The sequence below is a fragment of the Schistocerca gregaria genome, chromosome 8, assembly GCF_023897955.1.
Source record: "Schistocerca gregaria isolate iqSchGreg1 chromosome 8, iqSchGreg1.2, whole genome shotgun sequence".
Lineage (NCBI taxonomy): Eukaryota > Metazoa > Arthropoda > Insecta > Orthoptera > Acrididae > Schistocerca > Schistocerca gregaria.
Genome location: NC_064927.1, coordinates 383,857,519 through 383,873,514, shown reverse-complemented (window position 1 = coordinate 383,873,514; position 15,996 = coordinate 383,857,519). Strand labels below are relative to the sequence as shown.

The 15,996-nt window shown below is 40.1% G+C and overlaps 1 protein-coding gene across 1 annotated transcript in view; it reads right to left on the bottom strand.

Annotated features, from left to right (window-relative positions):
• LOC126285336 (probable ATP-dependent RNA helicase kurz) overlaps positions 1-15,996 on the bottom strand; it is a 131,854-nt gene that overhangs the window by 114,699 nt on the left and 1,159 nt on the right. Inside the window, exon 2 of the mRNA XM_049984653.1 lies at positions 6,228-6,410. Within this exon, the coding sequence (XP_049840610.1) occupies positions 6,228-6,410 (183 nt within the window). The remainder of the gene's footprint in view (positions 1-6,227; positions 6,411-15,996) is intronic.

The following is a 15,996-nucleotide window of genomic DNA, read 5'->3' as shown; positions in this document are numbered from 1 at the left end:
CTTACTTGCAGCCTCTGCCAGCTCTATCTTCTTCCCAGAGTAGCCCCCATTGATATTAATAGCTCCCCATCTCATTACCATTTGTTTGCCAAGTCGTATCTTAGGAGTCCCTGGTTTGTCAGTTAGAGGTGGGACTCCGTCACCTCCAAAGGTCCAAGGCATTTTGCTCTGATTGTTGCCAGCATCATATTTAAAGTACCAGGGAAGCAGGTTGCTAGCCTTACTTGCCCTGAGTCTCATTGGGTATTACCCCTAACGGTTGAGGGACTAACCGGTGGATTTGGTAGTCTTTGCAATATGAGCACAAAGGTGGCCATGACTCAGAATATGTCCGAGATGCCCAGCCTCATTCCAAAGTAACTGGTATCCAGACTGTCGGGACCACTTACTTGGCCACTCATATGTTGCCCGTGGTTCGTGAACTAGGACATGACTACAGGAACCCACACCAATTACAATACAAAAAAAAAGAGAAGATTAAATTTCTGTATGTATAAGCAATATGTTGACCAGAATTAAACTGTGCAATGGTCATCACTATTTGTGGACAACAAACTTATATTTGCCAGGATTCAATAAAAATTCACTGGAGTCTGTTCATTACTAATTAAGTAGCTGAGCACAGAATAAATATTACACATGAATTTCAGAATGTAAAAGGTCTTAAAAAATATTTGTGACGGAGCTAACTTATGCTACTATATAAGCATGTGAATAGTGAAAAGCATCATATAGCTACAAGTGTATGTGCTCTCAAACTACGGATATGAGTCAATAGTACAGGGTGTCCTACTCAAACCTCCCTGATTTCAAAGACCCAGGGAAAAGAAAGAAAAAAAAGGGGGGGAGGGAAATAGTAGATATGACAATGAAAAATACACCACATTGTAGAGTTTCTAAAAGAATTTATTTATCATCAATACACCTCTACATATGAACCAACTGTAGCATGAAGAACATCGAGTCTATATTCAATTTCTTGCCAAGTTGTTTGTAACTTTGCCTCTAGTATTATTGCAATCGCATTAGTGATAAGATGTCGCAACATTGGAATATCATCCACTTTGGTCGCATACACGTGGTCCTTCACGAATACCCACATGAAGAAATCAAGTGGTGTAACGTCGGGTGAACATGGTGGCCAGGCGATGAGTCCTCTGTGTCTGATCCAACGACTGGGAAATTTCCTATCCAGAAACTTGCGAACAGCCGTTGGCCAATGCAGCGGAACTCCAGCTTGTTGAGAAACTACGTTGGGTTGCAAGTCTTGTATCTCAGGGTACACAAACTGCTCCAACCCATTCACTGTTTGTTCAGCAAAGAAGAATGGTCCAACAATCCTGTCGTGCATTAGCCTGCACCAGACATTTACTTTAGGACTATATTGAACATGTTAAATGACAATGTGTGCATTTTGAAAGCCACAAAACTGAACATTATGCCTATTAACCCTTCCTGATAGATGAAAGGATGCCTCATCTGAGAATAAACATCTTTCCAGGAAGCTGGCATCCATATCAATACACTGCAGCCTATCCGCAGCAATTTGTTTAGCATTCGGTGTCAGATGTTGCAGAATTTGCACTTTGTAAGCACACACACGAAGATGCTGGTGAACTACATGATCTAATGTTGATTGAAGTACATGAAGTTGCCGAGATGCTTGATGATTTGACTTACGCGGGCTTCTGAGGAACATTTGTCTGATGTCCTCCACTGTTTCCTCTGAAACTTTGTAATGTGCATAGCCAGAATGTTTCAGAACACTTCCTATGCCATTTCTTAATTGTTTTCACATCATATGGATCACATTCATATACATGAATATAATTTCCTTGACAGTAATCGTCGATTTTGTTTCTGCAAACCACACTACTGCTTGCACGCTCTGCCGCGGACTGCCATTTTCACTTCACGCGACCATGCTGCTCTTTGGAGACAATACTTGGCACTTCTGATGTGGGAATATAAATTCTTTAAGATTCTCTACAATGTGGTGCACTTTTCATTGTTGTATCTACTGTGGTTTTTTTTTTCTCATGGGTCCATCAAATCAGGGACGTTTGAGAGGGACACCCTGTATTATGAGAAAGATATATTGCTAATCATTGTATGGAGGAAGTATTGATTCACAGAGATGCTCAATGAAAAAACTACCAACACATTTAAGCTTTTGGCTAGATGGCCTTCTTCTGAATCAGAAAACACACACAGACTCACTCAAGTATACATGACCACTGTCTCTGTCTGCTGTGGGCAGACTGAGGACTGCAACTGTGCCTGATGGGGGAGGCAATCTCTGATAAAGCAAAGTTACTAAACAAGGCCTTCCGAAATGCCTTTACAAAAAATGACAAAGTAAATATCCCAGAATTCGAATCAAGAACCGCTCCCAACATGAGCACCGTAGAAATAAATAGCCTCAGAGTAGTGAAGCACCTTAAATTACTTAACAAAAGCAAGTATTCTGTTCCAGACTTTATACCAATTAGGTTCCTTTCAGAGTATGTTGATGCAATGGCTCAATACTTAACAATCATATACAACCATTTGCTACACGAAAGACCCGTACCCAAGGACTGGAAAGCTGCACAAGTCACACCAATATTCAAGAGAGGTAGTAGGAGTAATCCACTAAGTTTCAGGCCCATATCATTGATGTCAATATGTAGCAGGATTTTGGAACACACATTGTGTTGAAACATTATGAATTACCTTGAAGAAAATGTTCTACTAACACACAGTCAACATGGATTTAGAAAACATCGTTCTTGTGAAACACAACTAGCTCTTTACTCGCATGAAGTATTGAGTGCTATTGACAAGGGATTTCAAACTGATTCCGTATTTCTGGATTTCGAGAAGGCTTCTGACACTGTACCACACAAGTGGCTTGTAGTGAAATTGCCTGCTAATGGAACATCGTCTCAGTTATGTGGCAGGATTTGTGATTTCCTGTCCTATCCTTTGTAGTAATTAAGGGAGTGTCATCAAGTAATACAGAAGTGATTTCTGGCGTTCCCCAAGGTAGTGTTATGGGCCCTTTGCTGCTAATCATCCATATAACTGATTTAGGGGACAATCTGAGCAGCCATCTTAGGTTATTTGCAGATGACGCTGTTGTTTATTGACTAGTAAAGTCATCAGAAGATCAAAATGAATTGCTAAATGATTTAGAGAAGATATCTGTATAGTTAAAACTTGGCAACTGACCCCGAACAACGAAAAATGTGATGTCATCCAAATGAGTGCCAAAAGAAATCCATTAAAACTTCAGTTGCACAATAAATCAGTCAAATCTAAGGGCCATAAATTCAACTAAATACCTAGGCATTACAATTATGAACAACTTAAAATGGAAGGAACACACAGAAAATATTGTGAGGAAGGCTAACCAAGGACCACATTTTATTGGCAGGACACTTAGAAAGTAGGGCCTATAAGAGATCTAATAAAGAGACTGCCTACACTACACTTGTCCGTCTTCTTTTACAATACTGCAGTGTGGTGTGGGATCCTTACCAGCTAAGATTGTCAGAGTACTTCAGGAAAGTTCAAAAAAAGGCTGCAAATTTTAGATTATCGAGAAATAGGGAAGGGAGTGTCACTGAAATGATACAGGATATTGGGAGAACATCATTAAAACAAAGGCATTTTTCACTTCAGCGGAATCTTCTCACAAAATTTCAATCACCAACTTTCTCCTCTGAATGCAAAAATATTTTGTTGATGTCGACCTACATAGGGAGAAACAATCACCATAATAAAATATGGGAAATCAGAGCTCCCGCCAAAAGACATAGGAGCTTGTTTTTTCTGCCTGCTGTACGAGATTGGAATAATAGAGAATTATTGTGAAGGTGTTTCAATGAACCTCTGCTGGCTTACATGTGATTTGCACAGTACCAATGTAGATGCAGACCACTGACAACACCTCCCTCTAAACTAACATCCTTAATACCCATGGTCGTGCCGCTATTGAACATTACCTTTCCAAATGCATGACTGACTCCAAACCTACAAGCTCCTTCCAACCATAATGACCAACTATATCCTCACCCACAATTATTCTCCTTAGTCATCAAGACCAGCTATATTCTCACCCACAATTATTCGCCTTCGAATGCATCACCGACAAACAAACCTTTGGTGCAGCAATGGGCACCCACATGACACCAGCCTATTCATGGGCCAGCTGGAGGAATCCTTCCTAACCACTCACAAGCTCAGAAACTCCTCACCTGATTTAGATTCAATGATGAAATCTTTGTGATCTGGACTGACGCTGAGGACACCCTCTACACATTCCTACAGAATCGCAACAACTTCTCCCACACTTGTTTCACCTGGTCCTCCTCAATCTAACACGACCTCCACAGGATAGCTACATCAGTACCTCTGTCCATATCCAACCTACCAGCTGCCCCAATTACCTCCACTTTGACAGCTGCCACCCATTCCATACCAAGAAGTCCGATCCCTTAAACCAAGTCATCCACAGTCATCGCATCCGTAGTGTTGAGTAGCCCTCTCTAAATTCACCAAGGGTCTAACTGAGGCCACTACAGAACAACATTATCCTCCCAACCTTGTATAGAAACATGTCTCCTGTGCATTTTCTCTCCAATCACCTTCCACATAACCACCTTCTGGCCATGCAGGAGCACTCCTGTCATGACTCAGTACCATCAAAACTGGAGTAATCAAATTATATTCTCCATGAGGGCTTTGTCATGCCCTGAAATGAGGAATATCCTACCCACTATTGTTCCCACCCCTCACACAGTGGTATTCCACTGCCCACCGAATGTATGCAATATACTTGGCCCACTCCTGCTCCAAATCCCTTGCTCATGGCTCATATCCTTGCAATGGACCTAGATGCAAGGCCTGTCCCATACACCCTCTCACTGTCACCTACTCCACAGTCTGGTCACAGGCCTCTCCCATCCCATCAAAGGTGTGGCTACCAGTGAAAGCAGCTACATGACAATAAAAAAAGGTGCAATCAATGGGCTGATTTCTACATCAGCATGACAACTAACAAGATGTTTCTCCACATGAATGGCCACCAACGAACTGTGGCTGTGAGATAACTGGACCATCCAGTCGCTGAACATGCTGCCTGATGCAACGTGCTTCACTTCAATTACTACTTGACGGCCTGCGCAACCTGAATCCTTCCTATCAACAGCAGCTTCCGAATTATGCAGGGGTGAACTCTCCCTGCAATATATCCTGTGTTTCTGTCACCCCTGGCCTCAGCCTTTGCTAGTCCCTGTCCTTTACTTATCTACCCACTGCCCTGTTTCCACTCCAATACTACATAGCCTTCTATTCAATCAACACATCCACTAAAAAAAAAAAAAAAGTCATTTTCCCCTTCTTTACTTCCCCCCCCCCCCCCCCCCCCCCCCGCTGCCCCTCTAATCTCCTGATTAGTTGCAGAGTAGCCCAGCTCCGGCGGCCAGAGATAGTGGTTATCTGTGCGAGAGCCTCATTTGTGTGAATATGTGTATGTTGTCTATTTCATAAATAGGCCTTCTGGCCGAAAGCTTATGCGTTTAGTAGCCTTATTGTTGAGCCTATCTTCAACTCAGATTTTCTGCTATAAGGAAGTTAAATTCATCTATGAAGAAGGTAGCTTACAAAAATATTTCACCTCTTCTTTAATATTATTCATAAGTTTCAGGCGTTTACAGTTACCCTTTTGGCAGGTATAAATGTAGATTATTCTTCAAGGTACATAAAGAATTCTGCAACTTAGTAAAAGTTACACAAGCCAAATGATTTTCTCCCCTGCCCACCCCATTGCATTTTTCATAGTTTATGCATAACATAAGTATATAAAATGCATCAAAGTAATTGTTGGAGGTAATTTATACACCTCAGGCTACAGTAAATATTAGTCTGGCACCACAACCAAGATTTTGATAGGGAACACTATCATACTCAGATCACTGACTCTAATAATCTTCCATCCAGTAAATACAATTCTTTCTCAAAGTATTTTAATAGCTAATATCTGTCGAATAACTTGAAGAAATATGTGTTGCAAACTTTTGTATAAAGTTTTTAAATTTAAATGGAAGGCTATATTGTGAATTTTTCCACACTAGAAACTGAATAGTGGGAAATAAAAATTAAACGAGAAGAACATTTACATATTTTTGCTTGGGATTATTAATAAATTTATGTTTTAAATAAAATACTACAACAAAACTTACATTTTCTTTCTTTTTCTTCTGTTCTACAATTTTTTCTAGTCGTTTCCTCTGTTTTTTTGAAAGTATCCTTGTAACTGTAACATGCTCTCTTTTTTTTCTCGTCTTTCTCTTTTGGGAGGGTATAACCAAAGCATTGCACTGATCATAATTATCTCCTCGGATACCTTTTATATCGACATTTATCTAAAAGCAGAAAGAAAAAAAAATTGTGTGAGTGTAACAATAGAAAACACGGCATGACATAAGTGGTCATCAAGAAACGTGACATAGCTGTCACACAATAAATGAAACAAATGAATATATAATAATATTTCTTACATAGCTACAGGTCCTACAAGTAAAACAACATGGGGTTTATCAACAATTAGAGACGGAGTCAAAAGAGTGTCAGTAACGGAAATATTACTAACTTAATGAAACCTGAGGGCACTATATTGCTAGCACACTGTTACTTGGCTCTTCTGTGATTGGTGGAAGTCGGACGACTTCATGTTACTCTAGAATGTTCAAGCTTGCTGCCAGCCTTAGCTATGTAACAGTATTGCGTGCCATAACAATAAGTAGCTGTTGTGAATATAGAGTTCATCCATTTTTTGTGTTGTGCATAGTGATTGTTAATATCATGCACAGAAATGAACAAAGAGGACCCGGTCTTTCTAGCGACACATCAACAACTTTTGTGTCCTTCTGTGATACATTAGGCTGATGACCGTGTAGTTTGGTCCTTTTCTCTCCAAACCAACCTATCTGTGACACACAAATTTCATATATGTTCATTTCTTTTATAATCTATAAACTCATTGCTATGGAAGGAGAAGACAGGGATTGTCTCAGCAGCCAAGTAAAAGTGTTTGATTAATAGTTAACACATGGAACAGAAATTGCTAATATATGTAACAACAATTTCATAGATCCTGTACACAATTTGAATTGTGAAAGAAATACGTATCCTATAACACTTGGGCAACTACCTCTCTCAACATTCCAGGAACCAGCAACAAAACTGGAACTCATAAAATTAATCCAGAATCTATAATCCAAGGAGTCTGCAGGAGATGATGAAATATCAAGTTATCTAATAAGATATGTGAATGAAGAGATAACCAAACATCTCTTGGATATACCAAGCTGCTCATTCAGAGAAGCACAAGGTGTACAACTTTGCTTCCGCCGTTTTTTCCCCATTTGAGGCTTTAGTGAAACAAATTGGTTACACTTGTATCACTCAAAGTATTTTCCATCGCTGGCAACTACTTTTTCCCATCTTTCAGACGGTGTAAAAATCCTGTGTCGAAAAAATTGTTCATCTCTTGAAGCGATCCATTTTCAATCCAATTTGTGACTTCTTCATGAGATCAAAAGTGTTGGTCAACCAGGCCACATGCCATTGATCTAAACAGGTGATAGTCAGAGGGAGCAATGTCTGGAGAATATGGCGGGTGGGGTAGGAATTCCCATTTTAACATTTCCAAGTATGTTTTGACCTATTTTGCAACGTGGGGTCGAGCATTGTGGTGCTGTAAAATTGCTTTATTGTGCCTCTCACTGTATTGAGGCCGTTTGTCTTTTAGTGTTCTGCTCAAATGCTTTAATTGCGTTCGATAACGAGCATGTGTGATTGTTTCACTTGGTTTTAACACTTCATAGTACACAACGAAAAGCTATTCCCACCAAATGTAGAGCATGATCTTGGAGCCATGAATATTCGGTTTGGCCATTGGTATGGAAGCATGGAAGGGATATCCCATGATGTTTTGCATTTAGGGTTATTGTAATGAACCCATTTTTTGTCCTCGGTCACAATGGGTTGGGTTGTTTGGGGAGGAGACCAGACAGCGAGGTCATCGGTCTCACTGGATTAGGGAAGAAAGTCGGACGTGCCCTTTCAAAGGAACCATCACGGCATTTGCCTGGAGCGATTTAGGGAAATCTCGGAAAACCTAAATCAGGATGGCTGGACGCGGGGTTGAACTGTCGTCCACCCGAATGCGAGCCGGTCACAATGCAATGCATAAATCCTTTCCATTTTTGCCTTGAAGCAACTGCTCACAAACACACAAACCCCGTTCAACGTCTCTTGGTTTCAGCTCACATGGGACCCCGAGTTCCTTCTTTCTGAATCATGCCCATAGCCTTTTGAAATGGCTCGCTGTGTTACTTTCACTAATTGAGGTAATTCTTCTTGAGTTTGATGCGAGTCTTCCCTCAGCAATGTCTCCAATTTTGCATCTTCGAAAACATTCTCTCTTCCACCACCATGCCAGTCTACAATGTTAAAATCACCTTTCTTGAAGCGTTGAAACCACTCATGACATGTTCTTTCCCTAATAGCATCCATACCATATGCACTTGAGAGCATTTGATGAGACTCAGCTGCTGTTTTCTTCATATTGAAACAAAACAGTAACACCTCCATCAAATGATGAGAATTAGGCTCGTAAACTGACATTTTCAATCAAAAACAGCTTTATGATGCAGACAAAAATCGACCAATGTTTGAATGAGGTTATGTTGACCGAGGTCCAAGAAAACTAACCTCTCTGACGTCTGCGATCTGTTTCTTTCGACTGCTACTTACTGGTATTGCCACCTATCAGCAAATGGCAGAAGCAAAGTTGTACACCTTCTAGTATTTCCAGAAAAATTAAAAATAAGCATAGTTATACCAATTTAAAAGAAATGCAACAAAGATGACTCAAATAATTAAAAACCAGTAGGCTACCTTAAATCTCTGGTTTCCCAAACACAAACACACTACACGTGCGAAGAGTATTCTGATTCTAGCACAAAATGATTTCCAAACAGGGAAATCTACAGAAATTGCTATCCGCAACCTACTGGAGCTGTCTATAGTTTTTGACACTACCATCCCTATATCATTAACTGAAAAACTTTGTGTGTTAGTAATAGTAAGCTGCAGGGTACAAATCAAACAATGGAAAATCCAGGATGGAATATGACAATGTTATGAAAAGGAAAGTTCCTACTCACCATATAGTGGAGATACCGAGTCACTGTTGGGCACAACAGAAAGACTGTCACAATTAAAGCGTTCGGCCTTAAGGCCTTCATCAACAATACACCACCCACCCACACAAATGCACGTGTGTGTGTGTGTGTCGTCTATTGTTAATGAACGCTTTAATTGTGAGAGTCTTTTTGTTGTGCCTCTCAGCAACTCTGCTATATGGTGAGTAGCAACTTTCCTTTTTATAATATTTAACAGAAAGCTGTATGTGACTACAGAATCTGGATAAGGGTACAATGTATGATGTACCTCAAGGATCATACTTTTGTTCAACCTACTCATAAATAAAAATGCAAGGAAAAGATAGATTGTTACTTGCCATAAGACGACACACGAAGCTGATGAGACACTTATTTAAAAGACACTTACACGTTAGCTTTTGGCCACAGCCTTCGTCAGAAAAAAAAAGAGAAACAGAAACAAACAAACATGCATGCATGCACACGCATGCACATGCAAGCATGTGCATGCACGCACACACCCACCCACCCACACACACATTCATTTGCACAAGCATGCACACGAGTGTTCTCTCTGACAGCTCAGATCACAACAGTCAAAAAATACTGTATGCTGATGACATGACATGAGTAAATGTAGGAGAAACTCTGGAAGCAATGGAAAGAAGGGCATTTAGATATTACAACAAATGACACAATACTATGGAAAATACAGAATGATTTAATTATAAATCTAAAAATTACAATAATCATTCATAGTGATCACAAACAGAAAAAAGATCGGATGTAACAATAAGCACCAATGCTAGGAACGTATAGATAATGTCTATCATAAATGATGGTGTAATGTTCCATCATCAAACCGCATGCGCATTAAGCTAACAAACTATTTTTATGTACAGTGTAGCATGATCTTGTTGAACCACTGTGTGGAATTACTGATTGGGGAACTTCCAACAACGATAATACAATTCTGTATTGAAGGAGAAAAAAGGCAATTAAGACTACCCCCGCCCCCCTCCCAAAAACAAAAAGAAATGAAATTGACTCATGCAGAAAGAGTTCTTCTAATGGGGCAGCCACAACTCTACAAGTACATTTTGGAGAATGAAGAAACTGTAGTACAACTGTTTAAGCTACGATCTTTCATTGCGGACGTGACCAGTTTCAGAATTCTTAAAGTTTCATTATCTGGTGTAAACTGTGATAATAAAAATATTCTGTTATAAGTGAATGGAAACAACAGATAAGGAACTTTGCAACTAAAATTTCCGAGTAAGAACAAATTAAAAGAGAGGACAGAACATTACTTAAATAAATCACCTAATCATGTGACATTGTCCTCATCTAAATATTATCATGGAACCAAAAGTTCCATGTCAAATGGTGAAAGGGACCTAAGAGGGGTTGGGTTTTTAGAGGAAGATCAGACAGCGAGGTTATCTGTCTCTTCGGATTAGGGAAAGACGGGAAAGGAAGTCGGCCCTGCCCTTTCAAAGGAACCATCCCCGCATTTGCGGGAGCGATTTAGGGAAATCACGGGAAAACTAAATCAGGATGGCCGGATGCGGGATTGAACCGTCATCCTCCCGAATGCGAGTCCAGTGTGCTAGCCACTGCGCCACCTTGCTTGGTAAAGGGAGCTAAGAAATCTGAAAAATGGACATCATGACCTGACACCAAAAGTTACCAAAATAGCGATACATGTAAAATGCAATAAATAAGGGGATAGGGATCACATATTGCGTAGAATTACTTCAAAAATTCCATAACAACTGTCCCCCTTGTGCTGTGTGACCAGGTAAACAAACAGGAAAACTGTTGTTGTTGTGGTCTTCAGTCCTGAGACTGGTTTGATGCAGCTCTCCATGCTACTCTATCCTGTGCAAGCTCCTTCATCTCCCAGTATCTTCTGAATCAGCTTAGTGTATTCATCTCTTGGTCTCCCTCTACAATTTTTACCCTCCACGCTGCCCTCCAATACTAAATTGGTGATCCCTCGATGCCACAGAACATGTCCTGCCAACTGATCCCTTCTTCTAGTCAAGTTGTGCCACAAACTTCTCTTCTCCCCAATCCTATTCAATACTTCCTCATTAGTTATGTGATCTACCCATCTAATCTTCAGCATTCTGCTGTAGCACCACATTTCGAAAGCTTCTATTCTCTTCTTGTCCAAACTATTTATCGTCCATGTTTCACTTCCATACATGGCTACCCTCCATACAAATACTTTCAGAAACGACTTCATGACACTTAAATCTATACTCGACATTAACAAACTTCTCTTCTTCAGAAATACTTTCCTTGACATTGCCAGTCTACATTTTATATCCTCTCTACTTTGACCATCATCAGTTATTTTGCTCCCCAAATAGCAGAACTCCTTTACTACTTTAAGTCTCTAATTTCCTATTCTAATTCCCTCAGCATCACCCGATTTAATTTGCCGACATTCCATTATCCTCGTTTTGCTTTTGTTGAGGTTCATCTTATATCCTCCTTTCAAGACACTATCCATTCCATTCCATTCAACTGCTCTTCCAAGTCCTTTGCTGTCTCTGACATAATTACAATGTCATCGGCGAACCTAAAAATTTTTATTTCTTCTCAATGGAATTTAATACCTACTCCAAATTTTTCTTTTGTTTCCTTGACTGCTTGCTCAAGATACAGATTGAATAACATCAGGGAGAGGCTACAACCCTGTCTCACTCCCTTCCCAACCACTACTTCCTTTTCATGTCCCTCGACTTTTACAACTGCCATCTGGTTTCTGTACAAATTGTAAATAACCTTTCATCCCCTATATTTTATCCGTGCCACCTTTAGAATTTGAAAGAGATTATTCCAGTCAACATTGCCAAAAGCTTTCTCTAAGTCTACAAATGCTAGGAACATAGGTTTCCCTTTCCTTAATCTAGCTTCTAAGATAAGTCTTAGGGTCAGTATTGCCTCATGTGTCCCGATATTTCTACGGAATCCAAATTGATCTTCCCCGAGGTCGGCTTCTACTAGCTTTTCCATTCGACTGTAAAAAAATTCGCGTTAGTATTTTGCAGCCGAGACTTATTAAACTGATAGTTCGTTAATTTTCACATCTGTCAACACCTGCTTTCTTTGGGATTGGAATTATATTCTTCTTGAAGTCTGAAGGTATTTCGCCTGTCTCCTACATCTTGCTCACCAGATGGTACAGTTTTGTCAGGACTAGCTCTCCCAAGGCCGTCAGTAGTTCCAAGGGAATGTTGTCTACTCCGGGGGTCTTGTTCCGACTCAGGACTTTCAGTGCTCTGTCAAACTCTTCACGCAGTATCATGTCTCCCATTTCATCTTCATCTACATCCTATTCCATTTCCATAATATTGTCTTCAAGTACATCGCCCTTGTATAGACCCTCTATATACTCCTTCCACCTTTCTGCTTTCCCTTCTTTGCTTAGAACTGAGTTTCCATCTGCACTCTTTATATTCATACAAGTGGTTCTCTTGTCTCCAAAGGTCTCTTTAATTTTCCTATAGGCAGTATCTATCTTACCTCTAGTGAGATAAGACTCTACATTCTTACATTTGTCCTCTAGCCATCCCTGCTTAGCCATTTTGCACTTCCTGTCGATCTCATTTTTGAGACGTTTGTATTCCTTTTTTGCCTGCTTCATTTACTGCATTTTTATATTTTCTCCTTTCATTAATAAAATTCAATGTTTCTTCTGTTACCCAAGGATTTCTACTAGTCCTCATCTTTTTACCTACTTGATCCTCTGCTGCCTTCACCGCTTCATCCCTCAAAGCTACCCATTCTTCCTCAACTGTATTTCTTTCCCCCATTCCTGTCAATTGTTCCCTTATGCTCTCCCTAAAACACTGTACAACCTCTGGTTTAGTCCGTTTATACAGGTCCCATCTCCTTAAATTCCCACCTTTTTGCAGTTTCTTCAGTTTTAATCTACAGTTCATAACCAATAGATTGTGGTCGGAGTCCACATCTGCCCCTGGAAATATCTTACAATTCAAAACCTGGTTCCTAAATCTCTGTCTTACCATTATATAATCTATCTGAAACCTGTCAGTATCTCCAGGCTTCTTCCATGTATACAATCTTCTTTTATGATTCTTGAACCAAGTGTTAGCTATGATTAGGTTGTGCTCTGTGCAAAATTCTACCAGGCGGCTCTTTCGTTTCTTACCCCCACTCCATATTTACCTCCTACATTTCCTTCTCTCCCTTTTCCTACTGACGAATTCCAGTCATACATGACTATTAAATTTTCGTCTCCCTTCACTATCTGAATAATTTCTTTTATTTCATCATACATTTCTTCAATTTCTTCGTCATCTGCTGAGCTAGTAGGCATATAAACTTGTACTATTGTGGTAGGCGTGGGCTTTGTACCTATCTTGGCCACAATAATGCGTTCACTATGCTGTTTGTAGTAGCTTACCCGCATTCCTATTTTCCTATTCATTATTAAACCTACTCCTGCATTACCCCTATTTGATTTTGTGTTTATAGCCCTGTAGTCACCTGACCAGAAGTCTTGTTCCTCCTGCCACCGAACTTCACTAATTCCCACTATACCTAACTTTAACCTATCAATTTCCCTTTTTAAATTTTCTAACCTACCTGCGTGATTAAGGGATCTGACATTCCACGCTCCGATTCGTAGATTGCCAGTTTTCTTTCTCCTGATAACAACATCCTCTTGAGTAGTCCCCGCCCGGAGATCCGAATGGGGGACTATTTTACGTCCGGAATGTTTTACCCAAGAGGACACCATCATCATTTAACCATACAGTAAAGCTGCATGCTCTCAGGAAAAATTACAGGCATAGTTTCCCCTTGCTTTCAGCTGTTCGCAGTACCAGTACAGCAAGGCCGTTTTGGTTAGTGTTACAAGGCCAGATCAGTCAATCATACAGACTGTTGCCCCAAAGACTACTGAAAAGGCTGCTGCCCCTCTTCAGGAACCACAACATTAAGAGGTAGAAGACCTGCACATTTAAAAAACAAGGAAAAATATTATTTTATTTTCACACCTTAATCTGGCTGGATGATGCCATGATTAACTAAAATATTTTTGGGATACAGGTCTGTTTGTTGATTAATTGTATAAAAAGAGGAAGAACAAATTTTATAAGTTTCCGTATCATGGATATGAATCAGAGAGGATTGGAACATAATTGATGTCAGCCAACATAACTCTGTCATGTTCTTAAAAAAAAACTTCCGCAGTAGATTAAGGAACTGTGAAATCCAAAAGGATCCTTTTTCCTGTCCTGCAGTGTATCATATTGAGTGCAATAAAAGCCAGTTGTATAAGAGCTGATACATTTGCCTGACAGGCTGGAATTTTACTAGATTTAAGGAACATAAAGACCTGGTCGATTCCAGGACAACTTTGACAATGCATTTGACTGATGACCAGCACCAGCTGCAGTAGGTTAGTGATAACTTAACCGCTTCACACATTCTAAAGAAAGGTCAGATACTCAATGTTCTGGAAGAAACTGAAATCTTAAGAAGTCTTCGTTCCCATCCTCTAAACATAATTAATGATCAGACACACCTCTACCCACAAATATTTTGGGTCAACCCGTCAGCTTTGACCCATGATGTAAGGCTGTTGTGGTGTCTGACGTCATGATGGCACGGAGTTTAGTTTGTGAGAGTGGCATGTTTGTAAGTGTCGTTTTGATGTGATCGTTGGTGTGTGTGTGTGTGTGTGTGTGTGTGTGTGTGTGTGTGTGTGTGTGTGTGTGTGTGTGTGTTAGGTGATGCTTTCGGTTTAGTCTGCATGTGTGGCATGTTTATAGGTGGCGTATTGTTGCGGTCGGTGGTTCTTTCTGGCGGTGAGTTTACAGGTAGCGTGTTATATGGCATTTGGGGTTCATTTACGTGGTAGCATTGCACGTGTGTGGTATCGATGGTGACTGTGCTTTCAGCAGAATTTTTTTCAGTGAGTTAACGATTTTGGTTTTGTTATGTCGACGTTATTGCAGTTTTTTATTTGTTCGTAATGTGTGAATTTTGGTACATTGCTTTGTTTATGTCTTTGGTAGGTACGGATATGACTGACAAGGTCAACAGTTTTCGGTTGTCAGCAATGATGTGCGTTGACTTTAATAAAATTCCTTCGGCTATTCGGCCTGTTGACTGAAGTCGTGAAGAAATGAGGCTTACTGTTCTGGCATCTTGGACCAAGGACAGCTATGTGTGGAGACATCTTAAGGACAACAGATCAAAGGAAGTGTTTGATACCAATTTTGTTTTTCTAGGTTTTTTGAAAGTTTTGAGATTTATAGTGTGGTATCGGTTGTTGCAGTTGACCTATATAAGTCAAGGGAAGTGTTCGATTCCAATTTTGTTTTTCTAGGCCCTTTTTTGGTAGTGTTGGTTCTTTCTGTTGAAACTTCAAGGGAAGTGATCGATTCCTGCGGATTTTTGTGAGTAGTGGAATTTGGGAAGGTTGTGGGGACTTGTTATTTTAGGGTCTTTTATCGTTCGGGGGGGTAGTGACGTGTGTTTATATTTAGTTTGTACCCAACCAAAACCCCCAATTTCCCCCGCTTGTCCCGTTAAGTTTCATTATATTTTTGGAGGCATATCTGTTTGGTGGCTTTTCGATCTATTTTTGTGTTTGTTGTTATGTTTACATGGTGACATCATAGGAGCGGTATGGGAGTAGTTGTGAATGGTTGTTTCCCCCATATTGGTGACGTCATTGGTCAAAGCAGATGGGAGGAATCGGATGCTTCCATTATCCCAATATTTTAGCTAATTA